This window comes from Octopus sinensis, linkage group LG19 (genome assembly GCF_006345805.1).
Source record: "Octopus sinensis linkage group LG19, ASM634580v1, whole genome shotgun sequence".
Classification (NCBI taxonomy): Eukaryota; Metazoa; Mollusca; class Cephalopoda; order Octopoda; family Octopodidae; genus Octopus; species Octopus sinensis.
The window spans coordinates 49,676,658-49,689,709 of NC_043015.1; the positions used below are offsets into that span (position 1 = coordinate 49,676,658).

General features: G+C 41.7%; 1 protein-coding gene across 1 annotated transcript in view; it reads left to right on the forward strand.

The window, feature by feature from the left end:
- The window catches only part of LOC115222081 (putative mediator of RNA polymerase II transcription subunit 26), a 95,872-nt gene that overhangs the window by 34,446 nt on the left and 48,374 nt on the right, over positions 1 to 13,052 (forward strand). Inside the window, exons 3-5 of the mRNA XM_029792180.2 lie at positions 768 to 839; positions 1,530 to 1,572; positions 3,400 to 3,959. Coding sequence (XP_029648040.1) covers positions 768 to 839; positions 1,530 to 1,572; positions 3,400 to 3,959 — 675 coding nt within the window. The remainder of the gene's footprint in view (positions 1 to 767; positions 840 to 1,529; positions 1,573 to 3,399; positions 3,960 to 13,052) is intronic.

Genomic DNA, 13,052 nt, shown 5'->3' on the forward strand with positions numbered 1-13,052 from the left:
AGAAATGGGTAACAACAGTGGACGATGTAGGTTCCAGATAAGTATAAAAGACGAGGTGGTCAAAGCTGGAATGTCTTTTAATCTTGTGTTGGTTCAGTTAACGCTGGCTTGGAGCTAAACAACAAGACCATGGATAAACAAAGAGGAGTAGTAGTAGTAGTAGTAGTAGTAGTAGCGGCGGTATATTACGTACCAGTAAAATACTGGGGTCGATGTAATCGACCAGTCCCCTCCCCTCAAATAAGGATTATTATTATCATTATCATTCTTCTTCTTCTTATTATTATTATTATTATTGTAAAGCCTCGTTCTTATTCTATCAGTCTTTTTTTGCTGAACCGCTAACTTGCAGGGTCGTAAACACACCCACACCGGTCCCCCCTATCTCTCTCTCTCTTTCTATATATATATATATATATATCCGGTCAGTATACGATATTGAGGATACCTCGTTGGCAGTATTATTATTATTATTGTTAGTAGTAGTAGTAGCAGCAGCAGAGGTCATGATATATTTGCATATATGTATATATATATATTTTTTTTTTTTTTTATTCTAAGGCTTCAGTTCTGCTGAAGTCTCTTCACTTTGCTCCCAAGAATTCTAAGGTTGATCGAATAAAGAACAATAACATTCTAAAAATTTAAAGAAAAAAAAAAGAGTGAGGGGTAGGGGTGTATATTTTCTTGCCTCTTGCTACCCATTCCACCTTTTAAAATGTGTTCCTCTCTAACAACTCAAGACTTTTTCCAATATTTCCTTCCAGAAATTAAATGCGGCACTTAAAGAGAAAGGAAAGTTTTATTTCCAGAAAGCCAAGACGAATATTCGTCGAATGGTAAGAAGTAATTGTGAAACGTGTGCGCATGCGTGTGTTTATGCATGTGTGTGTGTGTGTGTGTGTGTGTTATCGTAAACCTGATATGAGCGACCTATCTTTGAGAAGCGAGTCGCATGTGACATAACTCAACAAGTGGACCGCACTGTGCCAGTCCGAAAGTCCCGCGGGCCGCAGGTTGTCCGTGACTCGTTGTGAAAGTAAAAGTTATTTCATTACCATTTCTGTCCAAGAATTCCTGTCTGTCTGAAGTGTCAGGAGCTTTCAACCCTTGCGATTTATAAACTTACTAATGTACCAACACAGTCACTCGGGTTGCATTACGTATGGCCCGGGGCAAATGTCTCACTGTAGCACATCCTTGCCGACCACAACCTTGGGAGTGGATTTCGTCGACGGAAACTGAAAGAAGCCCGTCGTATACATTGTGTGTGCGCGTATATATCAGTGTATTTTTGTCCGTGTTTTAGTCAGTTATGTTGAGGCGTTGGTCGATTGTGATGATGTAATGGTGCGCCATATGGAAAGCCTGCGTGTCCTGTTTGATATTCGTATTTTATTTCTGTTTGAAATTGGTTCTTATGTTTTCCTTCCTTCTTTCTTCCTTCCTTCCTTCCTCTCTCTCTCTCTCTCTCTTTCACACATACATGTTTATAAATAAATTCTAACTTTTACTTTCTCTTTATTCAGGCAGAAGAACTCAAACGAAAAGCTGTAATGAGATCCATTCTTTGTAAGTAAACGCACGTACGTGGTGGTGGTGATGGTTGTTGTTGTTGTTGTTATTCATGATAATGCAGAAAGATAATATTGTTAAGCTCACGCCAGCCTCGAGTCTACAGACCCCATGATCAATGGCGTTTTAGCAGTGACAAACACGTGATTTCTAATGATATCGATTATTACATTATCAAATGAGTTCATTATTTATTTTATGATAGGGCGGGTGGGAAGTCGTGGGGGGGGCAGAAGATCCATCATTTAATGGCCTTAATTTTCAAAACTATTTTCAATTTTTAGTCTCTGTAAATCATTTGGTTATATTAATGGCCGAAATGTACCGGCATTCCATATCGCATTGATAAAATGATTTAACTGCAAGAAGTCTTTTAATGGTGATCAGCCTGTCGGCAGTAATGTTTTCTGCTGTATTTAAACTGTGTCCTGAGGGAGCCCTTGAAAGAGAGTTAGTGATGATAACAATAATAATAAGGGGTGTGTTAATTCACAAAATTTGAAAAGCATTTCATTAGACTTTCATTCTCGTATCTTCTGAAATCATCAATCACAATTGGTGATAGTATTCGTTTCAGATTTTGGCACAGGGCCACCAATTTCGGGGCGGCAGTGGGGGGGGGGGGTGATGGCGTAAGTCGATTGCATCGATCCCAGTGATCAACGAGTATTTATTTCATCGACCCTGAACGGACGAAAGGTTAAAAAGTCGATTCCGGTGGTATTTGAACTCAGAACGCGAAGACAAACGATATGCCGCTAAGCATTTTGCTGGCGTGTTAACGATTCTGCCATTCGCTGCCTTATGTTTCATCAAATATTATCATTAAGCGTAAAGGGGCAAACTGGCAGAATCGTTAGCACGCCGGGCAACATGCTCAGTGGCATTTCGTCTGTCTTTACGTTCTGAGTTCAAATTCCGCCGTGGCCGTCTTTTCCCTTTCATCTTTCCGAAGCTGATAAAGTAAATAATAGGGCCAATGTATTCGACTTACTCACTCTCCCGAAATTGCTGGCCTTGTGCCAAAATTTGAAATTAATATTTGATTCATTTAGAGCAGTGCTTTTCAAACTTTTTGCTGGAGCGGAACCCCAAGGAAACATTCCACTGGCTCGAGGAACACCTGTGCAATAATTTAATTGTCTTATGCACACATATCTGCATAGGAGAATTAAAAATTACTGCCGATTTTAGCAGTTTTGTAACTTCTTGCGGAACCCTGGTTGAAAACCACTGATTTAGAGTATAACCATCCAGATTTTTCTTTAAAAAAATCACTAATCCGGCATGGCTTTGGAATCAAACTTTTTAGAAAATCAGTGTATTAGATTTTGCTTTGCTTGTCTTGATTTTTTTTTTTTTGTGTATTTAATTTCATTTTTATAGCGTACTAGCAGTATCGCCCGGCGTTGCTCGGGTTTGTAAGGGAAATAACTATAAAGCATTTTTAGAGAGTTATAGCCAAAAAATAGCAGAAAAAATGATGGTAAATTTTTTTTTTTTTAGTTAAAAAGGTCGAGTTGCGTCCCCTAGACAGTCTGTGGTTTGTGTTTCTGATTCTCGACCCCATGTTGAATTTATCGATTTTTTTCAGAACTGGGGGAACTTTTCAAAATTTTCGCTGCGTTAGTTTTGAATTATGACATTGGGCTATGTGTGTGTCAAGTTTCATCAGAATCGGTTGAAAGCCGTGGTCAGGGTGAGGGTACAACCTAACAGACACGCAGACAGACCTAACAGACACACAGACAGACAAACTGCCGTTTATATAGAGAGAGATTTTGAAAGAATGTTTTTATAAATTTACATTTTTATTTATTGCAGACAAAAGAACGTTTTGTCAAGATGTCAGCAACGAACTGGTGGAAAGTCAGTCGAAGAAGCAAGAGCGTAGTATTGTTACAAGAGCTAGCACTCGTAAGTCTTCGTCACAAGAGCATCAACTCTGTCTTCGGCCAAGGGCCGCGAGACCGGAACGCGGGGCTCTTATCGAAAAAGACAGCGAAGAAGAAGAGAGTTTGCCGGGTTGTTGGGAGATCGAGAGCAACAGCCCCGCCTTGAAGCTTCGCAGGAAAGCGAACAGCTCGAACGCCAGTACAAGTGGCAGCTCAGGTAAGAAGCGAGGTGGTCTAATGATGACCCTGCATTGGAGACCTAAACGCCTCTCGCACAAGTACCACGTTGCTGATCGAAGGACGTATCGAATGTTATCGTATTACCCGGCTCATGCTCTTTCTCTCCGAAGTAAGCTTTTCCCAAAACGATATGGTTCACGAAATATCCAGTGGACAGAGCTACGGCGGATACGAGCGTCGTCTGCACTGCGCTTGCGCAGGAGACTACAGCATTCAAATGAATCTCGTGATGAAGAAACAGAAAGTGGGGTAAGACTTTTAAATTTTTATTCATGAAGAAACGTATTGGGTTTTCAGATAAATCTGTTCGTTTTTATCCCCCTCTACTAGGCATTGCATCGTCTGAGAAGAGTTAAAATTTATTCAAATTTCAAAAGCGATTAATAAATGTCGTAGAGAGACGATGATGTTTTTTTTTTTTTTTCTTAATTCAAATGACATCGGAATGGATTAAAATAAATGGAAAAGGGGAAAAAAAACGAATCAAAAGATTTATCTGACATCCCAAAATCTCTATATTTTATCAAGTATTTTTTTTCCGTCGTCTGGATACTGTCATGGGTCGGACAGGTATACAAATTCTGCTACTTGCACACGTATATTCAGCGTCCGAGTATTTGTTATCACTTGCAGAGTACGCTACACAAATTCTATCGTTTGCCCATACGCACATTGAAGTCAAATATACATATACATATAAACACGCGGGTACACTACATCTATTCCATTCATCGTATTATTGTCTTATTCAATTTATTACTATGGCGTGGATGGCCCGTGTGAATGGACCTACTCTGAACATACACTTGTGAGTCGAAGGGGTTGAGAAAGTGTGAAGTGGTGGTCGGAGGGACCAAGATGTATGAGGTATCGTGATTGACCCCGAGAGGAACTACTCCCTTTTGAGGAGATTCGATTTTAAATTTTTGTTAATTCATCATCATCGTCGTCTTCGTTTAGCGTCCGCTTTCCATGCTAGCACAGGTTGGACGGTTCGACCTGGGAAGCCAGAAGGCTGCACCAGGCCCAGTCTGATCTGGCAATGTTTCTACGGTTGGATGCCCTTCCTAACGCCAACCACTCCGTGAGTGTAGTGGGTGCTTTTTACGTGCCACCGGTACAGGTGCCAGACGAGGCTGGCAAACGGACACGATCGGATGGTGCTTTTTGCGTGCCACCGGCACGGGGGCCAGGCGAGGCTGTACGCGAATATTGTGCTAACTCCGCTTGCCTCTTAACAGCATTTCGTCCGTCTTTACGTTCTGAGTTCAAATTCCGCCGAGGTTGACTTTACCTTTCATGCTTTCGACGTCGATAAATTAAGTACTAGTGAAACACTGGGGTCGATCTATTCGACTAGTCCCCGGTCCCAACATTTCAGGCCAAGTGCATTTTAGTAGAAAGGATTATAACTATTAAGGCAGCGAGCTTGGCAGAATCATTCGCACGCTGGGAAAATATACTAAACAATATAAATTAGTCAAGACTATTGAAAATGTTGCAAGACGCAACGAAAATTTTAGGAAAATAAAAAGGTAAAATTACAGATTAACACCCGCACGATTTTCACGAAGATAAAAAAAAAATCGGATTTTTTGCGTGGAATCAAGTACCCTGACCTCCTAATATGCTGGAAATACCATATTTAGTTAAATGATTTTTTGCGTGGAATTTACAGCATATTACGCGGTCACAGTACTTGATTCCACGCAAATAATCAGTTTTTGGGGGTTTTTTTAGTGAAAATCATGCGGGTGTTAATCTGTAATTTTACCAATAAAGGTAATAAGTGGAAATTTTACCGGTGAGTGTGTTACATTATAAAGCACAAAAAGAAAATGACTCTCCCCAGAAACAACAGAATATGCTTCAACACACGAACTCATATAAAGAATCTTGCAAACCAAATCCAAAAATGAGATGTAAGTTAATTTTCATTAGATAGAACGTTAACCTTTGAAATGGGAAAATGTCAGCTGTTCAATGATATGCTAGTCTCTCTTGTACTCGGTTACCGAGTGCGCTGCACTCGTGGGTCGAATAGGTATACAAATTCGCCTGCTTATAGCTAATGTGTGGAGTGGTACAATGTACAAGTAATATCGTATTCAACTCGCCATCTATGTCTTGTGTCTCTGTACGCCGTTCATGCAACGTAGAACATGTCTGCGACGTGTACTTACGTAATTGAGTATTGAGCTGTTCAATAATATGGTAGGAATATTGAGTAGGCAATTACAGAGAATACCGTACTGGAAGCACTCCGTCGGTTACGACGACGAGGGTTCCGGTTGATCCGATCAACGGAACAGCCTGTTCGTGAAATTAACGTGTAAGTGGCTGAGCACTCCACAGACACGTGTACCCTTAACGTAGTTCTCGGGGATATTCAGCGTGACACAGAGAGTGACAAGGCCGGACCTTTGAAATACAGGTACAACAGAAACAGGAAGTAAGAGTGAGAGAAAGTTGTGGTGAAAGAGTACAACAGGGATCACCACCATCCCCTGCCGGAGCCTCGTGGAGCTTTAGGTGTTTTCGCTCAATAAACACTCACAACGCCCGGTCTGGGAATCGAAACCGCGATCCTACGACCGCGAGTCCGCTGCCCTAACCACTGGGCCATTGCGCCTCCACTGAGAATACCGAACACACATACATACGCAAGAGTATACACTTGTACAATCCAACCTGACAATCCGTTTCTTCTCCTTGGTGTTTACATCTTGGTCAGATAGGCAACAAGCTGACGGAATCGTTATAACGCCTAGTGAAACGCTTTGCCCGCATTTCGTCCGTCGTCCTTACGTTCTGAGTTCAAATTCCGCTGAGGTCGACTTTGCTTTTTATCCTTTCGGGGGTTCGATGAAATAAATACCAGTTACGCACTTGGGTCGACGTATTCGACTTAACTATCCCCCAAAATTTCAGGACCTGTGCCTATAGTAGAAAGGATTATTATTATTATTATTAGCACGCTGGACATTTCGTCCGTCGTCCTTACGTTCTGAGTTCAAATTCCGCGGAGGTCGACTTTGCTTTTTATCCTTTCGGGGGTCGATGAAATAAGTACCAGTTATGCACTGGGGTGGACTTAACTATCTCCCCAAATTTCAGGCCTTGTGTCCTATAGTAGAAAGGAGTATTATTATTATTGTTGTTGTTGTTGTTAGCAAGCCGGGCATTTCATACGTACTTACTTTCTGAGTTCAAATTCCGTTGGGGTCGATGAAATAAGTACCAGTTACACACTGGGGTCGACGTATTCGACTATCCCCCTCCCCCTAAATTCCAGGCCTTGTGTCCTATAGTAGAACGAATTACTATTATTATTATTATTATTATTAAGGCAGTGGGGTGGCAGGGTCGTTAGCGCACCAAGCAGAATGCTCAGCGGCATTTCGTCCATCTTTACGTTCTGAGTTCGAATTCCGCCGAGGTCGTTTTTGCCTTTTTATCCTTTGGAGGTCGATCAAATAAATACCAGTTGAACACTGGTGTCGATGTAATCGACCGACTTACCCCCCCCCCTCCTCGAAATTGCTGGCCTTGCGCCAGAATTTGAAACTGATATTATGTGGGTCAGATGCTTCTTTTCTGGTTTTCTCGGTTTATAATCAGTGTTTTGTTGTATTATTCTTCGTTGAAATAAATTCCAGGCCAACAGAATACCTCGCAACAATACCTAACACATCATATGAGGTAAACAAACTATTATACAATACAATGAAGTTACGTTAGTGTTAAACGTATTTAATGCGGGGAGCATAAGAATAAAAAAGAGAACTGACTAGAATTATAAACTTAATCATTGATAATATAAACCGACAAAACAAATAAACATCTGACCCACAGATTTTCAATATGAATATGTGTATACCCGCGCGCGTGAGTGTATATATGTGTGTGTGTGTGTGTGTGTGTGGTGTTTTCTGTGTACAGTGCCTACGAGATGTATAATATATCTGTCCTCTTTTGTAGCCAATTATAATGTCGTTTATTGTAAAGTTAATTAATAAAAACAACAATGAGAAAAACTGAACGTGGCTATCAGGTGCAATGGTGCGAAGTACGTACAGCAGGATCTTTACCTTAAATTACAATTTTCTCAAGAAAGCCAAGAGAAAAAAAATGTTTTATTTTGACACATTCTACCACCCTTTAGTGTTCGCATTTGTGGAAGCACTCCGTCGGTTACGACGACGAGGGTTCCGGTTGATCCGAATCAACGGAACAGCCTGCTCGTGAAATTAACGTGTAAGTGGCTGAGCACTCCACAGACACGTGTACCCTTAACGTAGTTCTCGGGGATGTTCAGCGTGACACAGAGAGTGACAAGGCCGGCCCTTTGAAATACAGGTACAACAGAAACAGGAAGTAAGAGTGAGAGAAAGTTGTGGTGAAAGAGTACAGCAGGGATCACCACCATCCCCTGCCGGAGCCTCGTGGAGCTTTAGGTGTTTTCGCTCAATAAACACTCACAACGCCCGGTCTGGGAATCGAAACCGCGATCCTATGACTGCGAGTCCGCTGCCCTAACCACTGGGCCATTGCGCCTCCACAGTGTTCGCATTATTCTGCCAAAATTAATGCTTCTTCATCCACTTTGTTTTCAACTAATGATTCATTAATCTTGTAGCTATGAAATTTTGATGAGGTAGCTGTTAATTTTTAAAATGATATTGTAGGGCTGGTGTGAGAGACCAGATAGGGCTAGTCTGAACATAAAACAGGTAGAATATTTTTGGCCGGATATGGCCGGTTTAAATGCTAAAGGGGGTATACGAAGTTTTAAAGTGTTTAGTTAACTAGAAATTGTCTGCCGTTCAAAAGGAAAAGATCCCGTACAGCATCGTGTCCGAATCGCCTTGCATGTTTAATGTTTCTGTACGTACGCTGTACATGCAATCAATGTACAACATGCCAGTGACCTACCTGCCATACGACCAATGATATCACCATCAACGTCGTCGTTGCCACGTCTACTTTCCCATGCTTGGAATGGATCAGATGAAATGCGTGAAAGCAGATTTTCTACGGCCCGAACGCTCTTCCTGTTGCCAACCGCCACCTGTTTCCAAACAAGGTTTTAATTCATTTATCTTCGCTTCCATACGTATACGCAAACACCACGATAGCCGGTCGTGTTTTCACGGGAAAATTGCAAAACGGACGTATAGGAAATTTTACCACCGTGAATTCCTTGTCCTAACCAAGTGGGCGTTAAAACGATGACAATAAAGGTGGTGGTGTTGATGATGATGATGGTGGTGGTGATGAGTTCCTCGATAAGTATGATCGATCGTGTAATTTGCGACGAAGATTGTTGCGATTGTTATCTTGTAGTTTTTTCTGGAACATTCGCAGACAGTCTGTTTTCGTATTAGCTCTACAATCTGCAATGTCTAATTTGAAGAAAAAATATAAAGTGCTGCCACACACACACACACACACACACACACACACACGCACACGCACACACATACGCACGCACACACACGCACGCACATACATAGGCGGAGGGGGTGCTGGTGTTAAGAGATCAACTTGGCTTTTTTTTTAAACCGCTTTAGGCTTTACCGACACTTTGTAACTGACAAGAGTTGGAGCCGAGCTGATAAGCCTAAGTAAAGTTTCGTTTCATTAGAGTCCGCGTCTTATCTTGGAAATATATCATCTCTCTCTTGCAGATAATCTATCAGATTAGTCAACGACGACGACCTGGTAGGACGTTTAGAGCCAAGCTATAAACGGTGTGAAGTTAATGTAAACACACACATGTATGGGTGTATGTATGTATGTATGTATCTATGTATGTATATATGTGTGTACGTGTGTTTAAGAGTATATATGGTTTTAGTTCAAGTAGGAAAAAGAAATATTTAGATAATTATGTTAGCTATAAATAAGTAGCAGATGAATGTTTTTGTCGTTACCATCATCATATTGGCCATTATCAACCACCACCACCACCATCGGCGTTGTTTTTACGTCCGTTTTTCTATGCTGGCATGAGTTCGACGGGATTTTTTGAGGCGATATTTTGCAATCAAGATGTCCTTCCTGACACCATCCCACGCAGGAATAATGGCTGGCTATTCTACAAAGCATGTCATACAGGGTACTTTAAGCATTTTTTTTTTATTTATGCGTCCTTTTGAAGCCCAGCCAGGCTCAAGGGCTCGGTTTCCCGGTTTCTGTGGCGTATGCCCCCCCCCCTGCTGGACGGGACGCCAGTCCATCGCAGCGTTACTCAAGAAGCAAGAAGAAAGAGTGAGAGAAAGTTGGGGCGAAAGAGTACAACGAGGGTCGCCACCACCCCCTGCCGGAGCCTCGTGGAGCTTTTAGGTGTTTTCGCTCAATAAACACTCACAACGCCCGGTCTGGGAACTGAAACCGCGAGTCCGCTGCCCTAACCACTGGGCCATTGCACCTCCACACTTTAAACATAGATACACAATATATTGGTTTCACATTTTGGCACAAGGCCAGCAATATCTGGGAAGGTAGTGAATCAGTTACGTCAATCTCGGTGCTCGATTGGTGTTTATTTATCGACCGTGAATGGATGAAAGTCAAAGACGACCTCTGCGAAACCTGAAACCAATATATTGTGTATCATCGAGCGAAAACGCTCTGTGGTTCCTTCGTTATTTCGCACGAAGCGGCGTAGTTAAAAACTAACCAACCCATTTACTCTTGTTTCGAGTCTTTCCTAAATAAATGAAAAGCTTACCTTGTGATTTGACACACCTATTTCCTGTTCTTGGCCTAATTAACGCAACTATAATTATATTTGATATAATTATGTATTGTCAAGTCCTGCTGAGGTTTCGAAAACGCCTGTATAAACAGAAGATACTGAACACTACATTTTTATCTACATTCCGTTAAGCAGTTTACATCCTTGCACACATCTTGTGTCACGGCGTATATATATATATATATATATATATATATATGCAACTTTTCTACTAAAGGCACAGGGCCTGAAATTATGGGGGTGGGGACTAGCGGATTACATCAACCCTAGTGTTTCATTGGTACTTAATTTATCGACCCCGAAAGGATGAAAGGCAAAGTTGACCTTAGCGGAGTTTAAACTCAGAACATAGCGACGGGCGAAAAACCGCTAAGCATTTCGCCCGGCGTGCTAAAGATACTGCCAGCTCGCCGCCTTACGGAGTATATACATATATATATTATATATATATATATATATATATATATATATATAGCGTCATGTGACTCAGTACATCTATGCATCTTACGTCACAGCACTTTTCTTATACACTGTGTGTCGCAGTGGTTCAATCTCTCGCATCGTGTGTTTCATTGCATATATCACACCGTGTGTTACACTGCTGCGTTGTGTCATAAGTATTTCTCTCACCGCTGTGTCACAGCACTTCTACAAACCGTGTATCATAGCGACCTTCTACACACAGTTTGTCATGAGTATTTCCCTCACTGCCGTGTCACAACACTCCAGCGCTTCAACACCTCGTGTGTCATAAATATTTCCCTCACTACCGTGTCACAACACTTCTATACACCGTGTGTCACGTTGAATCTACACACCATTTAGTATGTCGCATCTACACGCCCTGTTTACGACCTCGTTACTTAGCGTTCCGGCAAGAGAAACCGATTGGAATACACACACACACACACACACACACACACACACACACACATATATATATATATATATATATATATCAGTGGGGGCGCACTGGCCCAGTGGTTAGGGCAGCGGACACGCGGTCGTGGGATCGCGGGTCGATTCCTAGACCGGGCGTTGTGAGTGTTTATTGACCTAAAATTCCACGACGACCACAACTTGCTTCTTGTTTCTGTTGTACATGTAATTCAAAGGGGCCAGCCTTGTCACACATTGTGTCACGCTGAATATCCCCCGAGAACTACGTTAGGGGTACACATGTCCGTGGAGTGCTCAACCACTTGCACCTTAATTTCACCAGCAAGCTGTTCCGTGATCGGATCAACTGGAACCCTCGTCGTCGTAACCGAGTGCAACGATATGTCTCTTTTACTTGTTTCAGTCATTTGACTGCGGCCATGCTGGAGCACCGCCTTTAGTCAGGCAAATCGACCACAGGACTTATTCTTTGTAAGCCTTGTACTTTATTCTATCGGTCTCTTTTGCCGAACCGGTAAGTTACGGGGACGTAAACACACCAGCATCGGTTGTCAAGCGATGCCGGGGCGGGGGGACAAACACAGAGACACAAACATTCTCACACATAGATACATATATATATATATATATATACACATACATACATATATACGACGGGCTTCTTCCAGTTTCCGTCTACCAAATCCACACACAAGGTTTTGGTCGGCCCGAGGCTATAGTAGAAGACACTTGCCCAAGATGCCACGCAATGGGACTGAACCCGGAACCATGTGGTAAGCAAGCTACTTACCACATAGTCACTCCTGCGCCTATGTGTGTACAATATATACATATATATGTATATATATATATATATATGTATATATATATAGATATATATATATATATATATATATATATATATATTACATATATATGTATATATATATATATATATATATATATATATATATATTGTGTGTGTAATATCCGTTCTAAATTAATATCGCTGCTTTCATCTTTATTAGACTTTTGTTTATTAAGCACAAAGATTTTGAAGTCTCTCGTACCGGCGCCGCCGCCGTTGTTCTCGTCATCGCCATCTTCATAGCTGTCATCACCGTCATCGTTTATTGTCATCATCTTGTTTAACAACCAACATAGGTTAGACGGTTCTGAAATCATATATCCCACGTGACTTTCGACATGATGTTCTCTCCGCCACCTCAACTTCTTCGTCTTTTTCGTCTTCGTCTTCTTTTTCGTCTTCGTCTTCTTCTTCGTCTTTTTCGTCTTCGTCTTTTTCGTCTTTTTCTTCGTCTATTTCTTCTTCTTCGTCTTTTTCTTCTTCGTCTTTTTCTTCTTCTTCGTCTTTTTCTTCTTCGTCTTTTTCTTCTTCATCTTCTCCTTCTCTCTCTCTCTCTTCTCTCTCTCTCTCTCTTTCTCTTCTCTCTCTCTCTCTTTCTCTTCTCTCTCTTCTCTCTCTCTCTCTTTCTCTTCTCTCTCTTTCTCTTCTCTGTCTTTCTCTCTCTCTCTCTCTTCTCTCTCTCTCTCTCTCTCTCTCTCTCTCTCTCTTACATACAGCATTATACAAATCGAATAGGCTGATCTCAGGTTGGGTGTATCCTATTACACATTAGACATGGGTCCGGTGAAGAAGCGGAGTCAGAAACGGGAGACAACTCCGAGCGCCTTGTAAC